The sequence below is a fragment of the Poecilia mexicana genome, unplaced genomic scaffold, assembly GCF_051168715.1.
Source record: "Poecilia mexicana isolate PSO_F unplaced genomic scaffold, ASM5116871v1 scaffold_2, whole genome shotgun sequence".
Taxonomy (NCBI): Eukaryota; Metazoa; Chordata; class Actinopteri; order Cyprinodontiformes; family Poeciliidae; genus Poecilia; species Poecilia mexicana.
In genome coordinates, this window is record NW_028263371.1 from 13851036 (window position 1) to 13876910 (window position 25875).

At 44.7% G+C, this 25875-nt stretch overlaps 1 protein-coding gene across 1 annotated transcript in view; it reads right to left on the bottom strand.

Annotated features, from left to right (window-relative positions):
• Positions 1 to 3956: 3956 nt before the first annotated feature.
• The window catches only part of lats2 (large tumor suppressor kinase 2), a 30041-nt gene continuing 8122 nt past the window's right edge, over positions 3957 to 25875 (bottom strand). Inside the window, exons 2-10 of the mRNA XM_088011334.1 lie at positions 24320 to 24998; positions 14800 to 14932; positions 12864 to 14449; positions 11248 to 11475; positions 10797 to 11151; positions 10352 to 10534; positions 10152 to 10258; positions 8158 to 9709; positions 3957 to 5478 (exon numbers count right to left, since the gene is read on the bottom strand). Of these exons, the coding sequence (XP_087867460.1) occupies positions 9167 to 9709; positions 10152 to 10258; positions 10352 to 10534; positions 10797 to 11151; positions 11248 to 11475; positions 12864 to 14449; positions 14800 to 14932; positions 24320 to 24649 (3465 nt within the window). The 5' untranslated portion in view covers positions 24650 to 24998 and the 3' untranslated portion in view covers positions 3957 to 5478; positions 8158 to 9166. The remainder of the gene's footprint in view (positions 5479 to 8157; positions 9710 to 10151; positions 10259 to 10351; positions 10535 to 10796; positions 11152 to 11247; positions 11476 to 12863; positions 14450 to 14799; positions 14933 to 24319; positions 24999 to 25875) is intronic.

Below are 25875 nucleotides of genomic sequence, written 5' to 3' on the forward strand. Positions count from 1 at the left end.
GGGCGGAGCAGACTCAGGAAACTCGGGAACTGGAAGCTGCGCTCCGGCAGCGGACTCGGGGAGCTCTGGCTCGGGGGGAAGCTGCGCTCCGGCAGCAGACTCGGGGAGCTCTGGCTCGGGGGGAGGCTGCGCTCCGGCAGCAGACTCGGGGAGCTCTGGCTCGGGGGAAGGCTGCGCTCCGGCAGCAGACTCGGGGAGCTCTGGCTCGGGGGAAGGCTGCGCTCCGGCAGCAGACTCGGGGAGCTCTGGCTCGGGGGAAGGCTGCGCTCCGGCAGCAGACTCGGGGAGCTCTGGCTCGGGGGAAGGCTGCGCTCCGGCAGCAGACTCGGGGAGCTCTGGCTCGGGGGAAGGCTGCGCTCCGGCAGCAGACTCGGGGAGCTCGGGCGGCTGCGCTCCGGCAGCAGACTCGGGGAGCTCGGGAAGCTCGGGGGGCTCTGGAGCAGGCCATGCCACCAACCTTGCCGCTTGTCGCCCAGGCGCCAGCCTGGCTGCCTGAAACCCCAGCACCACGGGGACTGTGGCGACTGGAGACGGGCAGACGGAGCTGGCTGGAGACGGGCAGACGGAGCTGGCTGGAGACGGGCAGACGGAGCTGGCTGGAGACGGGCAGACGGAGCTGGCTGGAGACGGGCAGACGGAGCTGGCGGCTGGAGACGGGCAGACGGAGCTGGCGGCTGGAGACGGGCAGACGGGTTTGGGAGGCAGAGGGTCGCCCGCCATGACGGCCAGAGTAGTCTGGCGCTCCCACTCTGCCTCCAACAGGAGCTTCTCCAGCCCCAGATGCGGCAGTCGCGGGACCCAGTACTCCAGCTCGTACACCAACCGGGTGACCAAACCGAGCCGACGACAGGCAGAGTTCGGCTTGGCCATAACCTCCCCGAACTCCTTTAAAGTCCTTTGCAGGGCGGCGACATCTCTGTTAACCAATGGGTCCATAATTGGCAATCCTCACCGGTTTGGTCGGGTCCTTCTGTCATATGGTGGGGTTGCGGTGGTGAGGAGAGACGCCGAGACCCAGGTTATGGTGATGATGATGATGATTTTAATAATGATGTTGCTCAAAAAACAGTCCAAAGCAGGCAGCACGGCAGAGACTAGCACACAGCTAAGTACCGGTAGCAACTGATTATAAGACTGAAAACGGGAGCTAGCACTAACCAGGACTTTACAGTTCTACTGGCGTGACGAACTACGACAAACGACAAGGACCCGACGAGGAACACAGACAACAGGTGGGTATAAATACACACGGGGTAATTAAGGGAATTAGACACACCTGGGGAGCAATCAACGGGGAGGACAGGACAGAGACTCACAGGGAAACAGGACTGAACACAGAAAACTCAAAAATAAACACACAAAAACACGGATCTTGACATTAACAGGTTTACGGTTAGGCAAAAATAGTTCAGGGCAAAACAGTAAAGTGTAAATGTTTTCAGAAAAGAAGTCAGCTTAAGGGATTTTTTTGACTTGAGTTGACCTAATATAGGGACTTATAAAACAATAAAAAACTGAATAAAATTAGGAATTATTTTAAAGCTTAAAGGAGCGACATTTGTCTATATGATATCTGGCTAATAAGAAATTACTTACAATAGTCAATGTTATGGTCAGTAATGAAAAGACCTAATTTAACCTCTTATGGTTACATCTTTTAATTGTATTCCATGACTTCAAATAAACTGCTTTACATGCAGTATTTGAATGTAGGCTCTATTGTTTCATCTTGTTGTGTAATGCTTGTCAAAGTGAAACATCTAAAAATAAAATAAGCTGAACTCGCTCCCTTACAGAGAGAGAACGTTTATATTCGATGAGTTTTAGTTTTTACAAAAATGGACACAAAAAAGACCAAATTATCACAGAGGACCAACATTCAAAGGCTGTCTAAAAAAATACTGTGATGTAGATTTGAAAATCTGTTTCTACATAATATATCTATGTCACATGACAATTAAAGCTTAGTCACATGACACAGATTGCTCTAAGTCAGGGGTCCCCAAGCTACGGCCCGCGGGCCGGATCCGGCCCGCCACGTCATTTGGTCCGGCCCCCTGAGCAATGCCGGATCCGGCCCGCCTGCTCATACCAAAGAGCAGTCAGTGTTTTTTTTCATATATTGTATTTTCTGGTTTATATGTGGATTTTTCTTCAACCACCAGGGGGCTTGAGCAGATGTGAAAAAAACTTTCCCTCAATGGAATATATATGTGGTAATGTGGCCTCGGTTTTTCCGTTTTGGAATTCTATTTATGTTTTCTTTTATATTGTTTTGATTGCTTGTCATATTTTGAATTTATGTATTTTCTTAGGTTTAGCTGAGTTAAACTTTTGAGTTATTGTTTTGCATGTTTTCTGATTGTTTATTTTGGAGGTCACGTGTCCGGATACCCAAAGAAGCCCTACACCGGTGCGATTCATCTGCTTAATTAGCGTGGAGATTGTCATGACAATTGAAAAGGACACAAGCAGAGAGGACGGACAGGAAAAAGAAACGGGGAGAAGACGGAGCGGTGGCGATTGCGTGGCAGGAGCGGGGAGGCGGTGTATCCAGACAGGCGGACTGTACGGGAAGACTGGTCGCCGTCGAGGAGCGGCGGCTGGGTCGCTGACAGGGTTCGCCAGGAACGGAGGACTGGATGTGGTGGAGGACCGCGCCCTTCCTTTGCTCAGATAAGGACAAACTATAGACTGGCTTATGGATTGATTGTCATGGACTGTCCGCACCTCCTTCGCTTCTGATATTGTTTTAAAATAAATTATTGTAACTTTTACGGGTTTTGTTTCGTAACTGTTCACAACTTCTGCAGTTATTTAGTTGGTACACCACTCGGGTGCCACATATACTAGTCAGTCCCAGTCACCGTTTCAGTCACGGTTTTTTCCATTTGCATTCTGGGTAAAAATCTATCTAAAAGCGCGAATGTGTCGTCGCCACACCCCCACCCTCGACAAGAATTTTCTAAGGTTTCTTTCTCCAAAAACTAAGACCGGCCCCCGACCAGAGAAAGGAACAGCTATGTGGCCCTCGCAGGAAAAAGTTTGGGGACCCCTGCTCTAAGTAAAAGCAATAACCTGCTAAGCCAATCACCTGCCACTGATTGGTCTCATTTACATACAGGTCTGCCCTCCAGGACCTGCAGCGCCACTGCAGCAGGGGTAACTACTCCTCCCCACCCCGCAGATCGCCAGTTTCGTATCTTACGCCAGAAGGTAAGAAAAGACAGAAACGATAACCTATCCTGTGTAACTGGTTCGTCAACCTGGAAGACAAAAATAAAAGATTAATGACCAAATGATAGCAGAGGGCCCACATTCAAAGACTCTGCTTCAGCCGGTCATTGACGTCAATCTGTGACGTGGGATTCGGGGTTTGAATTTGCCACCCGAGGATCACGTCACCAATGACGAGCTGAGCCAATCAGGTGCAGGCGACCGCACAGTCCTATTTACATACAGCAGGCATTTAAAAATAAACAAATAAATAAAAAAGTTGGGGTGGTGGAGCACGAAAACGTCAACGTCCGTTTCCACGACTTCCGCTGACGCAAGGTACATACGGGTACCTTTTCTTCCACATTTAAGCTAGTTCTGACAGGCAAAAAATATAGCAATGCTAGGATAATTATTAGCAGTCATTCTAAGACATGAACTACAAATCCGGAGGTGGTCCAATCGGCGGACATTGTTAGCCAATGAATTACTGAATAATACAAAATTAACATTTTCTCCAGGAAAAACCTTAATTTATATTTCAAGTCATAATCTGAGGTAAATCTGAAAATGCTTGAAAATCTTTATAAATATATCAAATCTTGCTTTAACTTCTATAAGGTTCTTCAAAGAGTTGCTGATAGTAATCAGATTACTTTGAACCCAGATCCTCCATGGTAATGAATACCTCTAGGCTGGCCTACATTGTTTTGTTTCTTTCACATATAAATCCACTCGTGTTCAAGTTGGTTAATTTAATTTATTCATACATTTTACACACCAGGACATTAAAAGTATTTTTTACAATTTCTCAGTTCATACATGAATGTAAAAAAAAAGTCAAAATTACAACATGTATCCATGAATACTGCGTTCACGGTTTTTCAACATTAGCACAAAACTTGGAAAAAAAGACAAAAGAGGATAAGAAGATACCAAAAATATGTATATCTGTATAAATATAAATCTTAAGAGTAACAAGATTGTAACAAACACAAAGGAGAGAAATAAAAACTTAAGTGCTTTAGAGTAAAAAATACAAACTGAAGGTTTATAAAAGCCTTAAGGAAATGAGAGGACAGTCAGTTGAAGATTGTCAGTCGTAACTCTGTAACACAAACATCCAGGAAAACACGACACACACTTTGTGGCATTCGCTCGTTCTGAAGCCGTCTTTGCCCACAGAGGAGGCAGTCCGGGTTAACGAAGACAGAACAACAGACAGCGCTGGGGAACAACGACAGAGCAGCACCAGCCCTTTGATTACTATTAGTGATAATCCTGATTAGTTTGCATCATATTTCTTTCTGTCCTGCAGCTAAACGGCAAAAATGCTGGCTGTGTTTACATGCAGGAAGTCGGCTTCAAACTAGCGCTAAACACTTTCATAAAAACAACAGCAACGAACTGGTTATTTCACATTAAATTATAGCTGCTGTTGTGTAGCTAGCCTGTTAAATGAAATGTAAAAATCAAGCAAAAGACAAATTTGTAAAGCAACTTAGCCTGGGTCTCACACTGCAGTATTGCTGCAGTGTGCAGTGCTGCAGCCATGTCTGGCTGCAGCATGTCATAGCATGTCTGGCTGCAGCATGTCATATTGCTGCAGCCATGTCTGGCTGCAGCAATATGAAGTCAAAATGAAGAAAAGTAAGAGAACAACAATTAAATGTGGGCGTTTGAATCTGCATTAACCCTTTCATGCTTAGTGGTCACTACAGTGGACAGCTGTCTAAAAGCCATTTTCTTGTGCTTCTTGTGGATTTTTATTTTATAAATGCACAGAGACCACTGAAGTGGACACTAATGCATCATAAAATACACTATCAACTACTGGCCATCAGCTGCAAATGCAAGAAATTATTTTTGTTAAATCCAATATGGCCGACAGCCAAAAATGCATGCCAACCGACCCGGTCCCTCCTTCTACTGTAGACGACTCTGGCAGGTAAAAATAATAATGTGAGATCAGATAACCTCTAAAGAACAATAATACTGATGTATTTTTCAAATGACAACTTTGGAGAAAATTAAAATTGATCACCTAAAAAAAAAAAAAAAAAAAATTGCAACTATTTTTTCCTAGCTTTTTTTATGCCTTAAGAAAATCAAAAATAAATTTGAAAAAAAAAAATCCTGACAGAAAGGATCGTAATTCATGCATGAAAGGGTTAAATTGGATGGAAAAGAAAACCTGAGTCCTTGTAATTCTCTGTCTTTGCTCCTCATGTTCTCTGGGTTCTGCTGGTCGGCTTGTTGGTTCTGGATTAGAAGAAGAGGAATGTTTGTTGCATGTGAACACAGTGAAACAGAGCATGCTCTGTCAGACTCCCCACGGCAAAAACAAAAGACAAAAAGAAGTCTTCAGGAAAGAAAAGAAACATACAAAAAACAAGGCAGTCTTAAGATTGTGTTGCTTAGGATAGGAAAAAAAGGCACATTTACACAAACAAATAGTGATATAAAATCAAAACATTGTCGAGCAAAAGCAAACCAACACACTCTTCTGCAGAGCCATGTTAACCCTACAGCTCCCATCAACCAGGAAACCACTTCAACACCTGTGACTTTCTGATTAAAAAAAAAGTGAGAATAAAGTCAGAAGTTTTTAGGAGCAGTTTGGTTTCAACCAATTTAAGAAAATATAAAAAAAGTCAGTTCGGCACAATAGAGAGCATTTGCTGATTTGGTGATTGTCAAACAGCGAAACGACGCGAGACGGTGAGAAGCAGAGCTCCGACTCTAACGCGGCGCCGCTCTGCGACAAAGACAGACGACGCTAAGCATTTCGGGATAAATAACAGAGAACGTGTCGAACCGTTTTGAAGCTCCGTGTATTAGAGAAGGCAACCTTAGGATAAAATAACTGAATCCAACCTGCATTAGTCATTTTCATCTAACGTTTCGGCTCCGTCTTCCTCTGAACCGCTCCAGTCTCCGCCGGTCGGGACCAGCCCGGCCGAAGGAGTCCAGAAGCCCAAACCGCCCAATGTTCTGCAAACACCCACCACCATTACTGTCATCATCATCATCATCATCACATTCGCCTACTTCGTCGTCGCGTGGCCACACGTGCTACAACACTCGGTTAGAAACGTTCAGAGCACAAACACTCGTTCTTTCAAACCGTAACAAAAACAGGAGACAGAACACGTCACGAAAATAATATTAACCACAACGATAAGCAGCATCTTCTAACTGATAAAAAGAAAATTATATATTTATATAAATCAATATATTTGTACATTTCTGAACTTCTAAAATGGTATTTTGCGTTTAGAAAACTATATACATGTCATTTTGTATTGCACATAGTCACACTGTCACATGTTTGGTTCGTTTTTCGTGGCCGCCTCCGAAAGCACGACGGGAGGACGGCTAAGATGCAACACAACTGCAGGGGGCTGAGTCTTTGAGAAGGAGCTGGAAATGTGTTTGACTTTGTGAAAATCTCCTTTATGTTTTAGTTTTCGGTTCACGTTTGGATGTTTCGAGATATTTTCTAGTTCTTCTGTGATCAGGCGGCCAAATTAAGTCGGAGTAACGATATCCTCGCCCCCCCGCAGTGAAAAGTTTTAAATGTACGAAAAGAAAACATCTGACGACGAGAACCAGATGCTTGGGTAGAATCTTAAGTGCTAAAGGGTCGCCACACTCTTCGGGGTGGACGTTGTTACTGAACGAAGACTCAAAGTTAGCCGTTTTCAGAGCTATGAGAAGCCATTAAGAAAGGAAACTATTTCCTATGACTTGTGGTTCATTTAGTTCGTATCCCATGAAGCTTTCAACCTTATCTGGTCTGAACTGGATTTGGAAATATTTGGAGCCCTTTTTGGTTTCCCAGGCTAAGTGCTAATACTTCAAAAAATATCACGACTGTAATCATTTAATCTTAGTTTTAAAACAGTAAAACATCTGTTTTTCAGTGACAACTCTCTCTCTCTCTTTCTCTCGCTCACTGATGTTGCAGTATAAATAAAGATCATTCATAACAGGAAGACTACAAAACATAATAAAAAACATTTCCTATGTAAGAGTTTTTAAAAAGAAATTGCAATATCGGCAGAGCAAAGCTTTACAAAAACTATGACAGAAATTGGCCACAAAACTGATTGGTGCATTTTTACTGTGTTTGGATATCGGCGCTTCAGGTTATAAGTGATGAGCCTGAGTGTACTTAGTTACAAACAGGGCCGTGTTTTCTTGTAAAAATAAAGAAAATGTCAAACGTAGTTAGAAAAACATGGCCCAATAAGTGCTTACAAAATTTACCTACAAAAAGAAGTTTTCTTCTTTTTTTAAATCACTGCAGTGTTTCAGTCTAGTTCAAAATCAGCTTTTTTTGTGTTTTTAAACCTAATGGCAAAGTCAAGACCGAGCTGAGCTGAACCTTGACAGAATACAGAGCAGAATAAACGTCTCAGTTCAGAGAGGAGGAAACTCCCTGAATTAAATTTGGCACAAAACGAGGCAGGTTCGTCTACGTCCGCTAGATGGCGCTAAACGCTCTGAAGAATACTTTAGTTTCATTGAACACCTTTTCGTGTTTGTTGAGGACAGCCTGTCCCAGACACTTTGTGAGAGACAGTATCAAAAACACTAATACAGAACAAAGTATTCACACCTTTTTAAAGTTTTTGTCACGTTACCAACACAGACTTCCATGGTTACTATGTGTAGACCAACACAAAGTGGGGCAGAACTGAGAAGTGGAGGTTTTTTATTTGCAGATTAATCTGAAAAGTGTGGCGTGCATTTGTATTCAGCCCCATTTATTCTTGATCGCCTGAAATATAATCTAGTGCAATCCAAAAAATCCTGACTGTGCAGAAAACTGGCAAGTCTAGAGTTCAGTTTGGAACAATCCATGCAGACGACCCGAAAACAAAATAAATTATTTGTGCACATCACCTGGGAAACAAACAACAGAGCAGAACTGACCGGTTTAGATCACAGGTGTCAAACTCCAGTCCTCCACTGTCCTGCAGTTTTTAGATGCGCCACAGGTACAAAGAGCTGGAATGAAATGGCTTAATTACCTCCTCCTTGTGTAGAAACGTTCTCCAGAGCCTTGCTAATGACCTAATTATTCTATTCAGGTTGTGCAGCAGAGGCACATCAAAAAGCTGCAGGACAGCGGCCCTCCAGGACTGGAGTTAGACACCCCTGGTTTAGATCAAATCCTACTAATGTGTTAGAATGGCCCAGTCAAAGTCTAGACGTAAACCCAATCAAGAATCTGTGGCTTAAATAAATAATTAAATTATTAACAAATGCTCTCCTTGAAAGCAAAGTCTCCAGCTGGTAAAGAGGCAACAAAACCGTTTCAACTCATTGGTTGCGAGTAGAAATGTGTGCCACACTTTTCAGATTTTCATTTGAATATCTCTGTCATTCCACTTCACAATTATGTGCTGCTTTCAGTTGGTCAATCACATAAAATCCAATAATAAACTGAGGTTTGTGGTTGTCAACATGGCAAAAAGAGAAAAAAAAAAAAGGTCAAGGTTCATGCACCTGTACGTCCGGGGTTATACTGAGTAAGCGTGGCTGTGCAAGTGAGTCATTGTCTTTTTAGCTTATTTTGCAGAAGCTGTGAAAGAGACGCAATCAGTCCGTAAACAGTTTCCACCTGTCACATCGCTGTGCGTGTAAAGCAGCAGAACAAGAAGCAGTCCTCCAGGTGTCTCAATCATCCGTAAGACCGACGGTGGAAGGAATGGGACAGGAAACCGCTGGGAGAACCAGACGCAGAAAACCGGTCCTCCAGGAATAATAATAACAATAATAATAATAATGATATTCAACTCCCGTCTGCTTCCTCTTGGTTTCTTTCTTTCTGCTGTTAGTTGGTCCCAGATTGGAGGAGATTTGCAGTCAGCCCACCAGGGGGCGATGTGCCTCTCATCCTGCTCCTGCTTTACACAGACATGTTCGGCCTCTCCACACTCTAGACGTACACCGGCTCACACCCCTCTCCTCCCTCTCCTTCCTCTTCGTCGTCTTCCACCTCCTCCTCTACCTCCGTCTCCTCGCCCTCCTCCGGGCCCGCACCGGGGACGCTCAGGCAGGCGTCGGCCTCAGGGGGCTTCGGGTAGCGGAAGGGGCAGCCGTGGTCGTCGAAGAACCTCCGGAATGTGAACTCGTAGAAGGCGTGCTCCGGGTGCTTGCCGTGCGGCGAGCAGAGCGCGTCCAGGGCCCGGGTGCTGTCGCTGCTGTCACTCCACGACCCGGGGCCCCCCTCCTCCTCCACGGGGTCAAAGTTGGACGTGTCCATGGGGTGGGCGATCTTGGGCCGGTAGGGAGCCGGCTGCTGGCGCAGGTTACTAGAGAAGTCCACCTCGGAGAAGAAGGGGTGGGCCTTGATCTCGCCGGCGCCGTTGGCGCCCAGACGCTCCTCGGCAGAGCAGCACAGCCGACCGATGATGTCCACGGATTCTGGGCTTAGCTTGACCTGCGGCGGCACCTGGAGGGTGCTCTCCCAGTTGATGACCTGCAGAAGTGAAGGTGCAGGTGAGGTTTACTCTCACTTAACTGTCATTAAAAAGAACAAAACTCTGACCTGAACCTTCAGAGTCGCATAAAGACAGTTACAAAGTCGGCCTTCTATCACCTGAAGGACAATTCCAGGACTAGAGGACTTTTGTCTCAGCAAGATCTAGAGAAACTCATCCATGCGTTTATTTTTTGTCATCATTTAAAAACTGCCTTTTAGGTTTTCTTGACTAATGTTTAAATTAGTTTGATGCTCTGAAAAACTCAAGTGTGACAAATACGTAAAATAATAGGAAGCAAAAGGAATAATAGGATGGTTTTTTTACACTATTGTGCATACGGTGGACTTTGGAGCAGATTCAGAGTTTTCAGTTTCTGTCTAAGCTGAATGTATAAATTGTTAAAAAATATATCCGGCATTAATTTTTTTTCTCACCGACCTTAATCTGAGTCTCGGTAGGTGTCGGAGCGAGGAAAGGTGGTTGTCCCACCAACATCTCAAAAAGAATCACTCCCACGCTCCACCAGTCACACAACTGAGTGTAGCCTGCAAAAAGCACACAAACGGGGCGGTAAAAACAAACAAAAACAAAATAAAACATGCACTTCATTAATAACAAACAGAAACGTTATCGGCCACCTTTGCGCAGCAGAACCTCGGGGGCGATGTAATTTGGCGTTCCAACCAATGAGTGAGCCAGGCAGCGCTGGTGCTGCCGGTTGGCGCGCTGCTCCAGCGTCATCAGCCGGTCGCCACAGCGACAGTTGGATACGTCGTCCCAGGCGTCGCTGGGCTCCATGCTGTCCTGCCTGATGTGACTCCCTGGAGAAGGAAGATTTGTAAAGACATAAGTTTCTGAATTAAATAAATGCATAGACTAGTGGAGGAAAAAAGCAAGACTTTATTGGTGTACTTGGTATCTAAAGTGCTCAAAATCAAAGAGTTTAATAAACCCTTGGGGTTATAACATAATACATCCAACTCTGCAAATAAAATACAGTCAGGTTTAATTTGACTAACACTTGCACAAAAATGACTTAAAAAAAAAAAAGAAGAAGAGCAATCTCAAACAAAGGTGCCCAACCTTTCTGGTAGTATTTGGAGTTGTGCGTCCAACGGAAGCCCGTGCAGAGGCCGAAGTCCGTCAGCTTGATGTGGCCGTCCAAGTCGATGAGGATGTTGTCGGGCTTGATGTCGCGGTGGATGAAACCCATCTTGTGGACGCTCTCGATGGCCAGCGTCAGCTCGGCTATGTAGAAGCGGGCCAGGAGTTCGGGGAACACCCCCATCCGGATGAGGAGGCTCATCATGTCTCCCCCAGGGATGTAGTCCATGACGAAGTAGAGGCTGTCGCGGTCCTGGAAGGAGTAGTAGAGGCGCACCACCCACTCGTTGTCTGCTTCTGCCAGGATGTCGCGCTCCGCTTTTACATGGGCCACCTAAAAAAAACAACAACCAGGAACCAGTTAAAACCGGTGAGCTGAGCCGGTAGGGTCAGACTGGTGGAACGGAGCACAGGTCCAGTCATGAGTCACCTGGTTGCGGTTGAGGACATCTTTCTTGCGCAGCGTTTTCATGGCATAAAGTGCACCGGTGTCAACTTTCCGCGTCAGGCACACTTCACCGAAGGCGCCGATGCCGAGAGTCTTGATTTTGACGAACATGGACTTGTCCATTTTGGCCCGGCGCAGTCGGTTGTAGTTGGACTCCTTTTGGTTCAGCATCTTCCTCATCTGCTCCTGCTCTGCTTCCGACAGGCCAGCCTGGGGAGAGAACGTCCAAATCGGAAATATAACGATTCAGCCAAACTATGAGGGACAATCCACGTGCTTTGATCAATACTTTTAATATTTATCGCTGTAACAGCATTATAAGTGGATCAGACACGATTAAACGGATTAATCATGATGAATTATTGGAATAACCGTCAACTCATTTAGCAATCTGGAGTTTGAAGACTCTAAAGAACAACATATTCAGAACAGTCACTAAGCCTTTGTCTGTAAATCTGTTCTACCCAGAACTCTTCAAGTGGTTTTAGCTTCACCTGGATCAAATTCTTAAGAAAAAAAAATCTCATATTAAGAACCTTTTGTTATCCTGTGAATAACTGGTTAATCCAGTGTTTCTCAACCCTGGTCCTTATGCCCCCTGCTCTGCATATTTTAGATGTGCTTCTATTCCAGGGCAGCTGATTCAAATGATTGCATGACCATCAAGTACTGCAGAAGCCTGTTAATCACTCGGAGATACAATTCAGGTGTGTGGCAGAAGGGAAATACCTAAAACATGCAGGACAGGGGGGCGGTGAGGACCAGGGTTGAGAAACACTGGATTAATCCAAAAACTAAATCCCCAGATCAGTCCTGCACTGTGTTGATGTCAAGTCAAGCTGAGCTTTTCACATGTTGATGTTAGAAGGATTTAATTTAGCAATTCAGGGAATGCTGTGTTACTACATTTGAGGCAATAAAATGTTTATTTTGTTGTTTAGAAAAGGAATTCATGTGTTTATTTGCATCTGTAATGGAACATTTTATGATGTGCTCCTCACCCCTTGTGTGCTTTAGATTGTGTCTGATGATCTCATCATGAGATTGGTCAAGCTGCTCTCCTATAGACTTCTACAGTGCCATATAACAGCAGGAGAGCTTCTTGATCCTGGAGACTAAGTGTTACTTCCCCAACCCAGAACTTATCTGCCCTCTTTAGCATGAAAGAACAACCCCCTATCCTTAACAATAGACAAATGGCCAGACCATCTGTGTTGGGCTCCACAGAATCCCTGATGCATAACAATCAGGGATTCATTATCCAATCAAGTCTCTCCTCTCTGACCAGAACAAAAGGAAGCCAGATCCACGGCAGGTCAGAGCAGACTTGGACTCCTTTCTGGTCTCACCTTGCAAGGTTTTAATACATTTCTTATTTCTTCTCATCCAGTCTCTTGCTAAAGTAATTTTTTCCACGACATCATTTAGTGTATGTGTTTTATTGTATAAAAAGGCTTATGTGGTTAAATGAGGAAAAATGTGAATTTTTGTTTGAATCAATTCATTTTGTTTACAACTCACAACAAATATTTGATTAATGGTTTAGAATAAATCGATAACTAAACCAGTCGTTGAGTAGTGAGGATGTGTCTTCTCACCTTGGACATCTCCTGCTCCAGCTGCAGCCTCCGGTTCAGTTTCTGCTGGTAGGTCTTCATCACGTTCTCGATGTGCTGCTCCATGTAGAACTTGAAGGCGAAAGGCGAGTAGGTTTTGATGCGCGACTCTCTCTTCTCCTCGTCCCGTCCGTTCTTTCTGACGGGAACGGGTGACGTCTGGATCTGCTTCTTGTCTTTCACCGCTTTCTCTGCCTTGCCCGCCTTCGTCTTCTCTTTGACCTGCTGGCTGTCCTCGGCCTTCCCGCTCCCCCCGCTGCTGCTGCTGCAGCCGCCTCTGGCGGTGGCGATGCTGAGATCTGACCCGCTGGCTCCGCCTCCTTCCAGAACCCCCGGCTCCCCCGCGGGTATGAGCAGGCTCTTTGGGTACGGTGGAGGGGGGCAGCGCGGCTCCTGGGCGGGCTCTAGTGGGTAGGACTCCTCCGGCATGTAGGGCAGGGGTTCTGCCGTGTCCGGCGCCTGAGCCGTCATCCAGCCGGGATGGCACGGACCCACCGCCGTTTTGGGCTCCGGTCTCATCACGCGGATGCTCTTGACTGGCTGTTGGATGGGTGGGGACGTCACAGCTGTGATGGTGTTTGGAGGCCCCATGGAGGAGTCCTGCTTCCCGGCAGGGGGGGGCGCAGTCATGGTCGGTCTAACGCCGTTTGGAGCAGCGGAGCGGCTGTTGAAGGAATTTGTTCTGCTGGGAACGCGCACTTCCCCTCTAAACGGGCCCTGGGGCTGGGGCTGCCTGGCTGCCGGGGTCCCGTCGGCACCCGGGGGGCCGGCCCAGTGGTGCTCATACAGGTCCAGGTTGAGGCTGGCTCTGGAGGGGGTCATCATACCCTGAGGCAGGTCTGAGAACTCGGGGCCCATGGGTGGCACGCCGCCGGGGGACCGGGACATCATGTGGACCTGGTGGGACGTGGGGCTGGCCTGGCGGGGGTGGGAGTGAGAGGACAGGTACAGGTTGGCCGGGTATCCTCCGCCCGCCGACCCGTTCTGAGACATCGCCCCTTTCGCCTGCATGTTGACGTAGTTGTCTGGAGGTCCCATCGGGGGCGGCTGCATCTTGTTCTGGAAGGACGGGGTCCGCTTGACCCCGTATCCGGCCGGTTCCATCAGGTGCTGCCTGGCATGAGCGTAGTCGTAGTGTGGGCCCGGGCCGGGTCCCCCTGGTGGCTGCGGCTGGAGCTGCAGCTGCTGACCAGCGACGCCGTAGCTCATCATGGGCCCGTGCTGCTCCATGCCGCCGGGGTAGGCCTTCTGCGGGGCGCCCTGTGGGTACATGGCGCTGCCCGGGTTGCTCTGGGTGGGCATCACCGGAGGATAGCTGCCCATGCTGGGGGGCCGGCCCATCGGGTTGCCCATAGTGGGGCCCTGAGCCGCGCTCGAGGGGGGCATCATGTAGTTCATGACGGGGGGAGCGCCCATGTAGGCTCTGGTCAGGTCGCTCTCAGGGCCGTAACCTGCTGCCCCGTCATACATCTGAGCCCCCATCTGATGATACGGAGGCAGGCCGCCCGCCTCGCCCGGAACCTCTAAAGGGGGACGGTGGTCCATCCCGTTCGGCATGCCGGCTTTTCCTACAACGGAAGAGAAACGTCGTTCATTACATCCTGTTCAGCAGCAGCATCAACAGTGTCAGCTAATACAACAGACCCAAGTGAAGTCGGCTGCCTGCATCTTCTTCAAATTAAATAAAATTAGTGTCAAACTATGTCACACAAATTGTAGCTGCACAAACACAGCACAATTATTTTACATCAATTTAGTTTGATTCTGTTAATATGGGAATAGAGCTGGTTTCTTAAACTATTTTTGCTGCACAAACCTAGAACAAAGTTGGACAGCAGTTCTGTTTGACTTGAAGAAGTTTGGTGGGGCCAACTTCACCAGATGTAGTGAAGAGAAACGGAGTGTTGTGTGTTTGTACCTGGTGAAGTCTGCTTGATGACCCGAACAATGAGCTCGTTGCGAGGGTCAAGGTAACCCATTTTACTGATGTACTCCAAGGCCGCTTCGATATTCCTGCTTCCAGTCTGCTTCAGCGCCCGCACTGCCATTTCCTGACGAAAACACACAGGGACATTGATGACTGAGAAATTTGTTCATTACAATTAAAAGTTTATGGATCTTTGAGAAAATGTTCCTTCATCACTATGACATCAATATATTACTTGAAAATGGTCTCAAAACAACATTATTGTTTATCACAATAACTTCTGGGACCATTTGTTGTCCATCAAAGTTTGTTATTGCGACAAGAATATTTGTAATCTCGCACAGACTTATTTTGTGTGTTGCAAAACAAACAAAAAAATCCAACCAGGTCCTGTCCTAAGCCCTGATCTGATATTTGATAACTGTCCAGTGCTCTACCCAGAAGATGAGCAGGAAATATTTTCTTATTCATCATTTGACTTAATACCACCTGGTAGCAATACCTCATATAATAAATCTTCCAATATTAAGTTTTTCTATAAGATATCTCAGCAAGATCCTTAAGTAGATGCATAAAAATGTAAATAAAATGTGTTTGCTCAAATTACGTATTAGTTTTTATTCATTTTTAGATTAATATTTTTGATATTCTAAAAACAAAATATATATTTTGAGTTTACCGTTTTATTTTTCAGCATTTAAGTACACGATATATTTGAGGATTTCAAAGTTGACCCAAATTGATAGTTACTGTTTTCCATCACAGAGCAGCTCTACTCAACCATACATGTAAATAAGCATCGTTTACATGTATATACAGTAAAATACTAAACATAAAAAAGATGCTCATTAGCACATGAGTTTCTGCTGTGTGTTTTGCCTGTAAAACACCCGTCCTATGCTTGTGTTGATGTTTGCCACAAATCTCTTGAAATGTTGGGAATGGGGAGCAGCCAACACAGAGATGCTTTCATGTCGGCTTAACAACAGTAAACAGAGAGGCAGAGTGCTAGGCAGCAAGAAATGTGGGGCCACACCCAGGTGAGGAAATCCCCTCAAATGGCATATGATCTCACTTCAGGCACATTTCAATGCCTGGCTGCTGCGACAAAGTCGCTCAGGTGCCCCTGCTGGCCACAGGCAGGAACAGCAGCAGCTGATCCACAGGGAATATATACATAGAAATATGCCTAAATATATATTTTTACTGTGAAATTGAAACAAAGTGACTAGAAGGATACCTAGGAAGAAAAGAGAATCAGTTTTCTTTGTTATGTACAACGAAGGGAATGATGCCTGGAGACACGTCTTCCCCCAGGAATGCTTTTCCGACTCAACTTTCTGCTTCTTCTCAGTCAGGCTGGCAGCTTGCAGTTGCCAGCAGGAAACTAAATCCAATCTAAATTGTTTAAAAGCGCGGCTCAGTCGTAGGCACACTGAGCTCAGAGAGCCAGGAAACGTCAAGGTCGTGCTCCTTCTGTACTCTCTGTAAACTGTGTGTGCCACATTGTGTGAGTTTACTGGACCCTGCTACACCGTCCTCTCCCACGCTGGCATGCACCTTTAAATCTCAGTGCTCACCACGCTCACACATCAGTGTTTACACGCCGCTTCCTGTGTGTGTGTGTGTGTGTGTGTTTGCTGCATTCCTGCGCGGCCTGAGGAGAGCGTCGACTGCCAGAGCCGCCCTGTTGCTGTCACATTTTGTCCTTTCTTTCTCTACTTTTTCTTTTTTTTTTCTTTTTAAAGCCACGTTTGCTCTGCGCTTTCTGGCGATACGTTTCAAAGGTTACACCAGACCGACCGACGGAGAGACTGTGGGAGGTTTTAGAGGTTTTGAAAAATGAGATTGAGATTGAAGAGGGAGAAACACAAAAGACGACAGGAGACGGGAGGCAAAAGCAGCAATGGTTTCAGTAAACTGGGGAAAATATAAAAAATTAAATCTGCTATTAAAAAAGTTCTTCAAAGTGTTGTTTCAAAGAAATATGCTAGAAGTGTCTCCTTAATGAAAGGATAACAACATTTCAATAAAACAGAATATGTAGTCTGATGACATTAAAGCAGGGATTAAGCACTTTTCATTGAACCCTCATTTCTGTCTTTAAAAAATTAATTCAACAAGTTGTTGCTAGGTAACCAACCTTTTTGATCTAGCTGTGAGAAGTTGAGCAGCTAAAACCTTTCCTCTGCCTACATCTCCCAGAATGCTGAGCGGTTCTGGATCAGTGAAATTATTCTATTCTACGTCTCATCAATTGATATTGAGATCCTGTGTGTGTGTGGTGATATATGTTGTTATTGCTGTGCTCAGATGAAGCCCACAGAACATCACCGGAGCCGAGTTTGGAACATTAGACTGTAAAAAGAAGAAAAACGATAAAAGACGGTTCACCAACTGTTTTTGTGTATTTTTTCCTGAGACATGACCAACTGGTCCCTGATTAAATTCTACATTCTACAATTTTATAATTATCATCATTAAGTTTTCTTTTATACATCAGCCACAGTTGAAACAAAGTGCTGAACAACAACGTGAGACAAAAGAAAGCATAAAAATAAAATGGTAAAGCCAATAAGCACACAGTAATGATTTACAAACTCAATTCACAAAGACACAAAAAAAGTTGCTTTCAGAAACGAGGCTCTGACTTTCAAGAACGTTTTCCAGATTCCTGTTTAAACAAATGAAATGTAGTCAAAATATTAACAAACTTATCAATGTGATTGTGTTCTCCTAGTGCAACACTAGTTTCCTGTGAAATCCTTTTATTCGTGTCAACAGGGGGCATCAGTGAAGCACCATCCTGAACACAGACGGCGCATAGATGGACTCGATCCCAACAAAAACCAAAACATGTTTTTCTGCTGCCGTCATCTTCTGTCTTTCCATCTAATCTAAAATATTCTAACCTTCATATATTCCATAATCTGTAATCTGACTTTAATCAGGTCCGGGTTTAGTAGAACCACCATGACAGACCCTCTTTCTGTCCTTCCTCCGCCCCCTCTGGATGTGGGCGGGTCTGCTGACCCTGGTCGTCATGGCGACAGATGTGTCTCGCTCAAATTCCTCGGCACAGGAAGCAGGAATTTGAGCTATTTCCGATCTGGACAGAGTCTCTCTCTCTCCCTTTCTCTCCGTCGTTCTCGTTTTGAAAATAACCAGGCCGCATTTTGCACCCTTGTCATAACAGTCCGAGCGCCGCGAACCGCCGACTTATCCCAAACGCATAATCACTGGCCTGCAATTTCTACCAAAAGATGCCCAAGCTGCAGTGGCAGACAATCCCAAGAGTTTTCCCCTCTGGAAAACATTTCCCAGAGTATCCTTGATTTTTAAGCCTCGTTGCTGACCCAGATCAGACTTGACCCCAGAAATCAAAGCCACGTGAATGGCAATCAGGAGTCCAGATGGTGCGGTCTACCCTCTCTTCCTCATTATTGAAACATGTGCAAAGAGATATTTAAGGAATTACATGTTATGACAGGGTGAGTCCAGGGATGCATCATCCTCTGTGCAAACATACGTAAAAAAAGAAAAACAGTGTTGAATCACACGTCGAACGCCTTAATGTGCTTGGTGACGAGCCAGATTCCTGCCGGGGCCCGAAGTTCATCCTGGAGGTCCGGAAAAAGTTCGGCTTGGAAGGTCAGGGAAGAAAATGTACAAAAGTCATCAAATGCTTCCCTTCGTTTCACTTCCTGGATTTTCTTGTCATTTTGATGCCTGGCATGCCACCCCCACCTCCCACTCCCTCTCAAAGACATTTCCTCCTTTAAAAAAAAAAGATTATGCAACGTGCCACATTGGTATGTAATCTGCAGCTGGGAGAAGGCAGGAAAGACGAGAAGCGCTGATGGGGCCATCTGACGAAGAAGAAGTGGCCGAGGCGGTGCGAGGATTACTCTCACACATCGTCCAAAGTAGAAAAGTAACGGACCGTTTCATCCGACTGTATTTGACATTTATTTGCGTGTTATAAAGCACAGCCTTAATCCGCTGCCAAGAAAAACACAGTTTTCTGTTTGGAAATGTTTCTGGTTACATAAAATGCAAAATGAACAGCCACCAATTATATTATTATACATAATATTACTGCACAGTAAGAACTTGAACAGCAGGTTCTTATTCCACATTTTCAAGTCAGACATCATAAGAAAGAGGAAGATGGACCCCTGGTTCTGTTGGGCTAAGGCACCACGGCCGCCTGTCAATACCTGAAATCCACCAATACTTGAAAAACAAAGGTCCGAATTTTTTTTATTCAAAATTTGTTTTTCAATTTTAACATGTTTTTTTTCCACTCACCTTCCTTAAAAAACAAAACAAAAAACAAATGACAGTAAATATCTAAAAAAAAAAAAAAAAACTGAAACTCTACAAAAAGATCCACAAACTTTTTGTGAATAAGTTGTTGGAGTTGTTCCACAGAAAAAAATCCATTTAATTTTAAAGAACTCCAATATTTACTACTGGCTTGCTTTAAATGAAATCAATTAGATTAAAATCTACACTTCAACTCTTTCAGTGGGTGCTGTGGTAGCCTCACACCATTGTTTCCTGCCATTTTAGAGCGTTGAGTTTGTTTCTTTCATATTCCTTTTGTTGAGCCATCTTAAAAAAGAAACATCAACAAAACAATCTAAGAGACACCGGTCCACAGGAAAAAACAGAGCCAAACACCCTGCGGTGGCGTCTGACAGACAGAGGAAGAGGAGGAGAGGCGACACGTTGGGCGGTGACTGGACCGGAGCAGGAGGAACTGTTCCACCCTGCTGCCATTGAATATTCCCTTCCTGTTTGGACCGACTGGGCCGGGCCTGCTCTGCTCCATTCACAATTGTGGTGGTAATGGAGGTCAGCTAGCGAGTGCGAGCGGCAGAGGAAATGGAACCGACGCGCTCTTTGTGCGGATGACCGACTGAAATGCTGGATAAGCAATAATGTGGCGTAGGTGATACGACAGATCAGCGTGTGGTTCCTTTAAAAAGGCCGAGTTCAGGGACAAAATGTAACAGCAGTGAGTTTTTGTAAAAACAAAAAAACAGGTTACCAGCACAGATAAATAGCAGAACCAGCCAGGCCCTGTATCCACATGTAGCAAAGGTTTGTAGAGTTACTGTTTCACAACAGCTAAACTAGTCGAACACAACGTTGGTTTGGTTGAAATTAAAATTTTTAAATGAGATGCCAAAGTTTTCCTGGGTAGTAACTTAGGACTATCCTGATACACACTGCAGGTAAGCTGGCTGAAACAAAGATACACATATCTAGGTCAAAACTCGGCATTTTGTCCTCAACAGGCGTTTTGAAACAAATAGTAAAGTCAGTGGATCTTTGCTAAATAAATGTTAAAGATAACATTTCTGATCGCTGGTGGATTTCAGCTGGTCTCTTGGCTTTCCGTAACTTTTTCTACCTCCTGCTGTTTTACATTATTACACTCAAGTTAATATCTGAACTTATTTGCTTTGGTTTCGTTCTATGCAGGGATTACATGTCAGGTGTTACCAGACTTCATCTCAACAGCACGGTTAAGCTGGGTTTAAGCTAGGTCTATAGCAGACACGTTGAGCTGGACGCAGCGTGGCGCGCGCCAACAGGGCCGACCCCATCCCCGAGCTTTGGCCTCGCATGCTGCAGCATCACCTGGTCGTGCACCTTGCATCACCGTTCACACAAACTGGACGATTTGGTAGACGCCCTGCACTGGTATCTATATTCAACGCCACTATGAGAGCTCATTTGATCAGAAACATACTCTATAAACGCCATACCGCTGCCTGAGCTCGCATGCGCTAAACACGAAGATTCAAAAGTGCAACTTACCCTTTCTACATATGCCAACTATGAAAAATTGTGATGCGTTTATTTTACCAGTTGCATCCATCAACATTTCCAGAGCAAAAATATGTCATGACACAACCTCAATAAGGAGAATGTCTTCTTTTCTACCAAAGTTTGAAACAAAATCCTGCTCCAGGTTTTGATTCAGAAACAGTGCATGATAACTACTGAGGAACTTCTGCAAATTTCAGGTGGATAAAAATGAAATCACCTGCCATCCCTCTGGGATCCTGGTCATTTTACTACCAGCTCAGATTTGTTGCTAATCAAAATCAAGAAAAACATCTGATTTTTTTAAACAGCTGTGGGCCTCTTGGTATTCTAAAACCCAAGAAAAACAAAAACAACAACAACAAAACAACATTTTTTTAATGAAAGCACCTAATCCAGATGTGGAAATAAAGACGCAGAGGAAAAGTCCCTCAATCAGCAAACACTGGACCAACAGCAGGTTTCTGTGTGTGACAAGCTGTGAACAATTTGCCTGCTCCTCTTTTTCTTCTTCTTCTTCTTTGTTTGCTGTGACGGGCTTGAGTGGGGGCATTTTTCACATACCACGCTCGATCACAAGGGCTTTTAACCGCAGATGCCCTAGATCTTGACTGGACTTACAGCAGTTTGCTGGGACAGTCTGATTTAATCACACATCTTAGTCACCCTTTAAAAATGCCTGACTTGCTTCAGTTTCTTCACCTCCCAAAGCAGAAAATGCTGAAAAATTAATACTTTTGAGAGTTTCCCCCAATGCATATGCAGGCATGCAGAAACAAGAAACAAGACAAACTTCCTCATTCAACAGTGCTTATGCAGCCCGAGTAAGGGTAAAATCTTCCAAAGTATTCAGGTTCCTGTCTTAAACTTTTAGAAATTTAAACAGCTTCCACTCAACTCCGTGGTGTAAAACAGAGCTCAAGTTTACCGGCATGCCTCACTTCTTCAGGTCGGACGCATAGCGGTGGGGGTGAACGCCAAACAGCCCCGTTGAGAAATCCACCTGATGTTTCAATATTTCAACACGTGTTACGTAACCAAATCGCTATGCGCTTGGCAGGGGGGACTTGTATTGTGTCGTGTCTAAGAGCACAGGGCGCTCAAGTGTTTCGTTTTGGAGAATGCCTGGCTGGAAAAAAAAAAAACTCTAAAAATCTGAATGATTAAACACAGCTTTAGATTTGGGAGTTGTGTTTAAAAGCTGGCAGTCACTCCACAGGTTTTTACTTGAGGCAGAATTTAAATTTGTTTATTGGCCCACTAGTTTCAGCTCTGGATTTTACTGACTGATTCACAACAAACTGCAAGACACCCGCGTCCCCACCGAGACAGAGGCTCCAGGTAACTTGTTGACCTCTGGGTAATTTAACCCCATCTGTGGGGTTTTACTTCACCCCAACTCCATAATTCAGGAGCTAACGTCATTTAGGTAGCTGCTAACTGAGCTTAACAAACCTCTGATGGAAATGATAAAAATCAAGGTACCAGTCCAATGTCTGTAGATCTCATCTATTAGCTCTAAACCAGGTCGCAGAAAGAACCCTGGGACTTTTCAGTTCCCCAAAGGAGATGCTTCTCATTTCAAGACGGGACAAAGAAGAGAAGACACCGATTAAATAATGGATGGCTGCAAGGAAGTAGCTACTCGCCTAAACTTGGGCAAATCTACAGTCATTAAGAAGTTTACTAGAACAAAGGACAAAGTAATAAAAAACTCTGACTAGAGACAATAATCATAATTTTGTGGCAATCACCAGCTTTGGGCTCAGGAGGAAGTAGAGGTTTGACCTAAAACTGGTGAATCCTGGCTCCGGGATTCATCTTTTCTGGTCGTTTTGTCAGCAGCACATGACCTGTGACGACCGTTTACATGAGGCAAAGAAGTAAATCAGAATGATGTTCATCATGCAGGTGTGCACAAGGTTTTACGGTTTGCTGGTTTCTCTGTGTGACATACTGGTGTTAAACTCTAGAACATTTCTGCAAGAAAACTTTTTGTAAATGTGAAATGTGACGCTCTTTGTTTCGCAGACTCTTTTGTTCTTTAAAAAGAGATAATTTGAAATAGCTAGCTTCGTCTTATATGTAAGAGATGAATGACAGTAAATATCTATAGATTTGTAGAAGTGTTTTTCCCATTAGTTCATATTTACACACTTTTTGAGTTAAAAGAAATCGAATGGAAAAAGTAGCATTTAGAAAAAAAAATCTGGAAAAATTATAATTTAGGAAAACAGATTTCAGACGATCCTCTGATTATGGCAAATTACATTTACTGTTCATGCAACAAAACATAAAACAGCATTAAACACGTTTTGTAGCCTTCAGTGGTCATTGGTTGTTCATTAGGTGCAGAGGCTACGTCATGCTACAAAGGTTAGACTTCAGTCACTGTAAAATATTTCCACATAAATAATCACAAAGCTCACGTCTTAAGCTGGCTTTAACATTTTAATTAGATTGGTTTGGCTAGTGATGAAACAGCAGCCTATGTGTTTAACTTTGCTGTGATCCATCATCCTTGTTCTTGTTAACTTAATGAACTACGTGTCAGAAGACGTGGTTTCCCTTGACTTCTCTCCAGGTTTCTCTGACCTTGTTGTAAACTGAGAATAGCTGATTTTGAGACTTTTCCAGTACAAACAACCACTGAGATTCTGCTACTGGGAAAAGATTGGATTGTTCCACTGGTCGATGTCGAGTAGTCCGAGTCTGGTTAGCAGCTCTGGTGCCTGTCTAATTCAAATGACCCTTTAACACAGATGGATATTTTCCATTCATCTTCATAACAAAAGTGTTTTTGTAAAACATGAAGTCGAACAGGAATCTCCCAAGAATGTAATCGTGTCAAATCAATAACAAGCCAAGTAAAACAAAATCCTCTTTGGTTAAATATGTAGGTGTTGGATCAGAGGAGGCCGATATGGACTTAAATTTTATTACAGTATTTTGTGGCACTATTGAGATAATAAACATGATAATAAGAACTATTTTTTTTTTACCATTTTTCTAGGTAATTGTACAGCTCTGACTGCCTGACACAGCAATCACGGCACAAATGATGCTCTTGAAAAACACACCTATTTGTAATTAGATTCTTTAGGACAGCAGCAGTCGCGTAAAGAAGTGTGATTTGTAACACAAAGCAGTACATAGTAACTACATTTAATCGTATTTTCAAATTTATTGATATCTATCGATACTCTCATTGAACAAAGAGCAAGGTTTCCCCCAGAAAACTGGCTAAGCCCGGTGTTTGGGTGCTGCAGTCACTCATCCAGCAGCTTGTCGTGTTTTTGAGTTAAAACATGTTTAAAGTTGACAGGAAATTTGAAAATATCACTTGATAATCATGTGTTATTAAAAGATTAATATCTGAACACCACCTACAAAATCTTAAAAAATGCAAACATTTTAAAAAGACTTAAATAAATAAGTAATGCTTAGCCTGGTGGGGGCACAAGGAAAGCCTGGAGGCCCGCCAGGCTTATAATACCCGGGGGGAAACCCTGAAAGACTGGAGAAAGCACCAAAACTAACCAACAATCCGACAGGTTGGGGGGTTCAAACATTAATTGGAACTTCTTATGACAAAGACAAATGAAAATTCTTATCAAGTCAAGATATTTATCACGATAAATGACAAACGAAGTGATTTGGTCGGGCTTACCTGGTCGCAGCCAGCGTTGACGAGCTCCTGCAGCATCTGCCTGTTCACCTCTCCGGACTCGTTGGCGAATGGCATGAGGGACCTGCGGATTTCTCGCAGGGCGCTCTGGTAGTTGTTGAACTTCTGCGGCGGCCGGAGCTGCTGCTGCCGGTTGGCCGTGTCCTTCCCGCTCTTGGAGTCGGCCGGCCTGCTCCCCTCGGACCGGGAGCTGCCGCCGTGCAGTGCCTGGCTCACCAGCTTGGCCGGCTGCTTCAGGCCCTCCTTGATCTCCTGGAGCCTCTGCCGCGTGTTGCCCACATACGGGGCAGCTGGGAACGTCTTGGGCCTCATGGCCTCAGTGCCCCCCCACCCCCCTGCCTCCGGGCAGGCACCTACTCTAAAACAGGGGAGACTACCGCACACCAACTGGCACTCGCTCAACTGGACCCTCTCCACCCGGCTGACCTAAATAGATAAAAGGCCTCCAGGAGCTCAGCGCAGAGGCCCGGATTTAGAAGCCCGCCTCTTGTGTCGTTTCCCTCTGACTGTGCTTCTAATTCCTGATGGAGCAGACGGAGGTGATCCTGGATACTACAAGCATTCCATGGTGGGAGCCTCAAGGCTCGGGTTGCAGCTTGTTCCGGGAAATGCAGCCGCGGGAGTGGGCATTGCAGAGCCAAACCATGATGCCAGTGTGCGCCTGTGGAGGAAGAAATGCAGTGAGAACGTGCATACTGTGGTCATACGTCATGCTTATTATGGTCTATCTGAACAAAAGGTGAAATGAGGAGCTCGTCTCTGAAACACAAGGATGCTGTGACTTGACTGAAGACTGACAGAGACAATAGCTGCAGGTTAAAGGGGAAGCATTATGTGTTTTCCAAACACACAGTGCCAGTTTATAGCATGATCACGCAAGTATGTCGCCTTTGGTTCTTAGAAAAATGCTATGTCAAATAACTAAGGAAATTTATCACTATGAAATTGGGCTTCTGTCTCTTTAAAAACTTCTGCTCCTTCTGAAACTCAGCCTTCAAGAAGTCATCATCTTTATTAACCCTTTAGCAATGTTTTTATCAGTGTTGAACTGAGAAGCAGCTCATATATTGGGCCCACCAGATACACAGATCCAACAGGTGTTTGCTAATTGCTGCTAGCTAGTCTGAAGGAACTGAGTGGGGGTGTCATGGATGATGTCTTCTCTGTAAGGTGGAAGCTCTGAATATTGGAATCTGCAGCTCAGAGGAAGAACTTCATCCTCAAAGGCGGGGCTAGGTCCACCCAGGCGTTTTGCACAGCTGAACGGTTGCCATGGAGATTAAAGGATTTCTCAAACATGCTTGAAAGTATAAACAAAGGGAATAACATTATGACATGATGCAAAACTGAAAAAAAGTTGATTTTATGTAACACTGCTCCTTTAAAGAACGTTCTGTAGCACCATCAGGCATGCTGGCATTGGGCCCAAAATGTCTCAACTCCCATATTTGACCCAGTTGAATATGTCGTTACCTGGAAACCAGCGTGTCACATTCTATATCAGTGGTGTTTAAGCGTCCGTGCATAATTCAGGAATA